Genomic DNA, 6,430 nt, shown 5'->3' with positions numbered 1-6,430 from the left:
CAAAGGGGTGCTCCCCAGGATGGGTGGGGTCTGTCCTGTCCTGGGACCCCTGTGACTGCGGACAGATTGTCTCAGGAGAAAGTCCAGCTGCAGTGCCCACGGTGGCCACAGTTCCCCCCTAAACAGCCATTTCCAGGGAAAGCCAGTGATCTGCGCAGGGACCGCTGTGTGGGGACCAGACAAAGCCAGGCCACGTGGGACCTTCCTAATCAGACACACCTCTACCTACCTAGCCACCCAATTCGGTCTTCACCCCCAGTGTGGACAGGACACCCATGGTGGGAAGATGCTACCTGCTCGAGGACAGAGGGTTCTCACTTGGTGTAGACAGGACCCTGAAGGTAGGTGGTGGGTCCTGGCCTTACAGTGAGGGTCCCACCCGGTGTAGACAGGGACATGGAGAGTCTGGATTTAGGTCTTCCCTGCCTCCCCAAGCAGGGTCCTGCAGGATCCAGGTCAGGCTCAGGGCAGCTGGACAGAGAGCCCTGGACAGAGGTCTCCGTACACTCACCCCTCCCCACAAGGCAAGGCTTCCCCAGACCCTCTTGTCTGACCCTGGGGTCCCTCCAGACCCGGCCCCACCTACCTGGGGTACTGGGGGCCAGGTCAGGCCTAAAGGAAGAGGGTGTGGCGACCTGACAGGGTCGTGCCCACTGACCCACCTTGCTGGGAGCCATGCAGCCCAACCCCCACCCTGTGGAAGTGGGCTGTCTGGCCTTTGAAGGTAGAAATCCAGAGTGTGACTGACGGACAGGAGGGCTCTGACTTCTGGCACAGACAGCCCTTCTCAAACCGCACCAGTGCTGGAGGGGTCCAGGGTCCTGGGGACTGGCAGGGCTGTGTCTCGGCCCCTGCCCTCTGGGTGGGATATGTCTTCTTGGCCACGGTTCAGGGGGAACAGCTTCGGGAAAGATGCATGCTGGGGGGTCACCAACCCAGGCTCAAGGGGGGCTTTAATCATTCCCCAGGGAGCACCCAGGAAAATCCCATGGATGCACACAGGAACGCTGCTGAAGGGGAGGCTGGCCTGGATGTCCTGTCCCGTCACCCCTGGCCAGGAATCCAGAAGCTGTCAGGGGAAGAAGTGCATGTGACCCACTCCCCACAGGGGCCGACGGGGGACAGTGATGTGCACAGCACACCCTCCCACCTAAAAACCTTCTCCTGGGGGCCAGCTTCCTCGCAGCACAGGCACACTGCTGTTTTTCTCCTTTTAACTTTTATTTTATTGGACCATAACACTCACACAGACACACGCCTGGACCCCAGGTGGGCAGCTTGGCAGATAATCACGGTGTGGACGTCCGTGAAGCCACGACTCCCATCAGGAGACTACACACACAGAAGCAGGGGTGCAGGAGAAGGCTGTGGGTCCAGGCTCGGCTTGGGGAGGGCGGGCAGGGGTGGGTTGGGGCCCTGGGGTTGCAGGCAGGGGCAGAGGGTCCCGCTGCTCTGCGGCTGGGGGGCACAGGGAGACACCGGCAGGCAGCGTCAGGCTTGCGGTGGCCATCAGGGGCTGAACTTGTACAGGTACATGATCCAGAGGACACAGACAGTCATGGACACCCAGATCCACACTTCTTCATAGGGGTCGAAACGCGGTGCGCAGCAGTCGTCATCCCAGCAGAAGTCCTCCTCCCAGCCGGGATCGGAGCCGGACCCGCTGAGCCTGGCCCTCGGCTGCATCATCTTCTTGTCATAGCCACGCACGGCCAGGCCACTGCTCCGGCGGCCACTGGCGATGGAACCAGGGCCCTTGTGTCTTATGAGGTTGAAGACGGAGAAGGGGATGCTGATGGAGCCCTCGCTGATGGTGACAGGTCTACGGGCATGGGTGCCTGGGAGAGGATCCTGGCCGGCAGGGACAGGGCCATCACCACCACCCTCCTCCTTGCCTTGGGGGGTATTGGCAGGAGCATTCTTGCCTTTGTCTTCATCCGTAAAGATGAAGGGGAAGGTGACGCAGCCGTCAATGCCGGGGATGGAGTTGTCTCTGATGAGGTCTGCCAAAGACGAGGGGAAGGTGACGGAGCCCTCCCCATCATCCGTGAGGCCAATGATATAGGACACCGGTGGGGGGTCGTTTCCAGCAGCACTGGGGACCGAGCCCAGGCCCTTCTCAGGGTCGGTGGGGCTGGAGATGGAGCCCTGGCCTTTGAAGATGAAGCCTTTCAGCTGGAAGGGCTTGATGCTGCTGATAAGGAGGCCTCTGCCATGGAAGATGGGGCATTTGATGTTCACCAGGAGGCCTCTGCGCTTGGGCGTGGCCATGGACCTGGTTGGCAAGTAGATGGAGCCCTTGGCGATGATAAGTGGTGCGTGGGGGTCGGCCGCTGGAGGGTAGCCCGAGCTGGGGCCAACGTGCCCCTGGTCCCTATGCACATGCACGAGGGAGAAGGGGACGGTGACGATGTCATCATCTTGGCTGAAGAAGTTGCTGCTCTCAGAAATCGGGTTCCTGATGAAGTCGGACACCGACAGCGGGATAGTGATGGAGTTGGGGGTGTAGCCCCTGGCACGGTCGACCACGGGCCCACTACCGAGGGTGAGCAGCTGCTTGCCGGCAGCGGGGGTGGCCACGCCATCCTCTCCGTACAAGGTGTACCTGCCCTTGATGGTGGGGGTGCTCCTGACCTCAGGCCCCCAGGCTGGATCTGGGGGCTTCTGGAAGAAGCAGACGCCCAGATCGCAGGCCTCACAGCGCTCCCCAAAGCAGATCTCGGGGCACTGGTCGGAGCTGAGGCTCTCCCCATAGCACTTCTGCAGGATGACCGGGACCAGCTTGTTGAGAAAGAGCCGCACATTCAGAAGGCTCACCTGGCAATCACCCCCAGTGCCCGGCGGGCAGAGCCGGCACCGCTGGCCCCAGATGCGCATCTTCACCAGCCCCAGGCGGCTGTCCTCGTCCAAGCACGCCTGGAAGAGGATGTGCACGTGGGCTGAGGACCAGCCCCACTGGCAGCGGCCACACTGGAGCCTGGGGGTGGGGAGGACAGAGGCAGCCATGAGCAGACTGGCAGGGACGGCCCTTGCCCCTGGCCGGGTTGGGGGCTGGCCCAGCAGGTGCTCCTTCACCCGAGACCCCTCCCACAGGTGCACGACCCTCGCCTGTAGCACGTCATCAGGAAAGCTGAAAAGCAAACCCCTTTCTATGAGTTTCGTACCAAAAGCCCACTGGATGGCAAAGACTGGCCTGACCCCTGTGGGAGGTCACTCCCCTGCTGCTGCCTCCTGCTGCCCTTTTGTGTTGTGGCTCAGGCTTCACTGCCCTGAGGACATGTCAAGAGCCAAAGACAGTCTTGTGGGTCCTGTGAGGGGGGCAGAAGGTGTCTCCATGCTGAGCAGAGAAATGAGGGGAGGCCCTGGCAGGAAGAGCCCTATCCCCACGGAGAAAAGGTGAGCTAGCATGGGCGGGGGAATCTCAGGGCATGGAAGGTGGGGGAGAGCCAGGAGGGCTGGGGGCTCCCAGGACGATGGCAAGCGAGCCCCTTGGACAGGTCCGCTCTGGCTCCAAACCTGCGAGCAAGACTGCCATGCACCCTGGGGCTGAAGAAGGTACCAGTCTGGAGCCTCTGTGGCCATGTGCCCCAGGGCCAGGAGGTGGGCCCCTTCTCCAAGACCCTTAGGTCACGGACGAGCAACCACATGTACACCGGAAGCCCGCCCAGCATCTCGCAGGCAGTGCCATCCCATGGAACTTTCTGTGACAGTGAGGACAGGCTCCATCTGTGCGCACCCAGCCTACAGCCCACAGCCATAGGTGGGGCTGGACTCAGCGAGCGCCCTGGGGAGCTGAACTTTCAGCTTCATTTCAGTGTAACCGAAGGCCACCTGTGGCCAGCGGCTACCGTGTTGCAGAACGTGGCATGGTCCTTTGTGCCCCACCCAACCCGCTCCCTGGTCTTTCTATCTGTAGGAAAGCTGAAAGGCAAGGGAACGGTGTTTGTGACCCTCCTCTACCACTGAAGGCAGCTCCGGCTTGGCTGTGGCAACAGGTGCTTCTCAGACACAGGGCAGGGGCAGGGGGCAAGGGGCTGCTGATTCTCCTAATACCCGGGGAACCCAGCCTCCCACTAGACACCTCGCCCCAGGGGTTTCAGACACCAGGAGCTGTGGTATCTGTGTCAAAATGTGGCTGCCCAGAGTCCCCACAGTGACCTGTCCATGAGGCTCCATCCCCCACTGGCCCCCTCCCTGCCGGCCTCTGGAAGGCCAGGGATGCCTGGCTAGGTGGGGTCCCTGTAGGCCTGGCCTGTCCCCACTGTTGTCACCATGACAGTGAGGAACAGGGCTCACCCAGGGACCCCCACAACACTGGGGTTCCCAGCCAGGCCCCTGCCTGGCCCGCAGCCCAGTCCAGACACTGCTCCCCCTCTCTGGGCCTATGCCCGTTTGGGCACGACTCAGCACCCCCTCCTCAGGCCCCTCTGCAGGCTGGGCGTGAGCACAGGCACCTGCCCCTACCCGGCTCTGGCTGGCTCTGCTGCCATGGAAACCAGAAGATGCTGCCTCAAGCAAACAAGGCTCTCATGCCAGGGTGGCCAAGTCACACCCCGGCATATGCCCCGCCCCCGCTTCTGTAGGGCCCCCATTGGGGTGGCCAGCACTGAGGGACTGAACAGAGGTGGCTCCCAGCCCCCCACTTCCCCCGGCCCACCTACCTCCTGGGGGCCAAGAGCCGGCTGGGTGTATGACCCCTCCTGGACCATGAGGGCTGGTCGGCGGCAGCCCAGCCTCCAGACTCAAGGCCAACCGAGCTGGGGGTTAAGCAGCTTCAGCCCCCCCCCCTCCCAGTGACCCATCAAGGCCCCTGCCCACTGCCACGCACCTGGAAAGCCCCCTCAGCCGGTACTGGAAACCACCGCCCTCCACGTGCCCGGATGCCAGGTTCTCCTCAGGGACCAGCTCCCAGGTGTCCTGGGGTTTCCTCTTGGCCATCAGCTGGGCCAGGGTGCTGGCCCACACGTCCACCCCGTCCATGCTGGCACCGGGCTCCGCAGTGCAGTCTGACAGCTGCGCCAGCCCCCGCTCCCAGGAAGCCCGGGATCCTGCATCCCGCACCCTCACCAGCCAATCGCGGCCTTGACAACCGTCCAGTCTCCATGGCAACCGGGTTCATCTCCAAGACAGGAGAAACAGGCCTTTCCTTCTTATCCCCTTGAATATTTTTTATTACGCAAGCAATATATTTTCATTTTAGGAAAAATGAGAAACAAACAGATACATCCAAAGGAAAACATACAATAGAAAATAAATCCGCACAAAATCGTCACGGTGGGCTCATGTCCGTACGTGGCCCAGGCACATACACACACGCACACTGGTATGTCTTCTCCTCAAGCAAGAAATCACACTGAACGTGTGCTGGTGCGCCCTGGCATCTTCACCCCACGACCTGTCATGGACAGTGCTGCCCACTCATCCGTGTGCAAATGTCACCGTCCATCCAGCCGCCTCGGTCCCTGACTGCTCGGTGCTCCTTCGCCATCGGAAACGAGGCCTGGAGGACATGCACTGAGTGTGTATCCTTGCAAATTCTCCTATGGGTTTTTTTTTTTTTTTCAAACTTTATATTGGCTAGAAACATAGAACATTTGCATAAACAACGGCTAAAACATAATGCAGAGCGTCACGGTTTTGTAAAGACTCATTGTGCACCTGAAGGGCAGCCCCCCACCTACTCCGTAGGCTCCTCCCCTGCAGAGGCCCCTCCAGCCTGGCCAGGACCCCTTCCAGCTCCACGACTGGAGACATTCCCCTTCACCACCTTGGGCTTTATGTAAATGGAATCGTGCAGGACATATTTTGTGTGTGTGGGTCTGGGTCCCCGCCCTCCCCTGGCTCACAGAAGCATCACAGCGACCACCCCCCTCTTGTGCACGCGGCCAGGCTGCCGTGTGCCCCACATGAGGCTTGTGGCACCCGCTGGAAAACCGTCCTCAGGCCTCAGGTTTCCACCCCTCCCAGGACCTGGGCTCCCTGGGTCTTCCCGCCTGCCCCCCAGGCCCCGTCCCTATTCCCATGCCTCCTGCTGGGGTCACAGTTTCATCTTTCCATTCCCACCCCTCTATGGCTGCGAATGCTGCACCCAGTCCTGCTGCTTTTTTGGTGGCCCCAGAAGCTCCAGAGTGGGACGTGAGCCCACACCTCCCAAGGGTAGAGCAAACGCCTCACCCCTGTGGCTCCCTAAACCCCTCACTCACCCTCTGTGCCTCCATGACAGCCTCTCTGACCTGCGTGCAGAGCGATTCTTCTCCTCTCTCAACGGCTGACGAAATCTCTGCTCATCTCTGTCCCGTCTGCAGCTGATCCTGGCAAGTGAGATGTCCCTTTCACATTTTGCATTTCCGAAACTTCTTGGCTGTCTCAGCTATGCGCCATCTGCCTTGCAGCAAAGTGAGATCACGGGGTAGGAGAGGAAATGATTAGG

At 60.9% G+C, this 6,430-nt stretch overlaps 1 protein-coding gene across 1 annotated transcript; it reads right to left on the bottom strand.

The window, feature by feature from the left end:
• Positions 1–1,202: 1,202 nt before the first annotated feature.
• On the bottom strand, positions 1,203–5,027 carry LOC111145658 (receptor transporter protein 5 (putative)). The gene is made up of 2 exons (XM_022500737.1): positions 4,829–5,027; positions 1,203–2,977 (listed from the first exon to the last, which is right to left on the bottom strand). The coding sequence occupies exons 1-2, from the start codon at positions 4,978–4,980 to the stop codon at positions 1,510–1,512; spliced, it is 1,620 nt and encodes a 539-aa protein (XP_022356445.1). The 5' UTR covers positions 4,981–5,027; the 3' UTR covers positions 1,203–1,509.
• Between the last annotated feature and the right edge of the window lie 1,403 nt (positions 5,028–6,430).

Source organism: Enhydra lutris, unplaced genomic scaffold, assembly GCF_002288905.1.
Source record: "Enhydra lutris kenyoni isolate GAN:26980312 unplaced genomic scaffold, ASM228890v2 scaffoldscaffold1, whole genome shotgun sequence".
In the NCBI taxonomy this organism is placed as follows: Eukaryota; Metazoa; Chordata; class Mammalia; order Carnivora; family Mustelidae; genus Enhydra; species Enhydra lutris.
Note: the sequence above shows the minus strand (reverse complement) of the source record. Positions and strands in the feature narration are given on the sequence as shown.

What these genes read in the sequence shown, in the direction of transcription:
- LOC111145658 (XM_022500737.1), bottom strand. Translation starts at nt 4,980, where the DNA reads ATGGACGGGGTGGACGTGTGGGCCAGCACCCTGGCCCAGCTGATGGCC. An exon ending in CGGCTGAGGGGGCTTTCCAG is followed by an intron (nt 2,978 to 4,828) that starts GTGCGTGGCAGT and finishes CCCCACCCCCAG; the next exon opens with GCTCCAGTGTGGCCGCTGCC.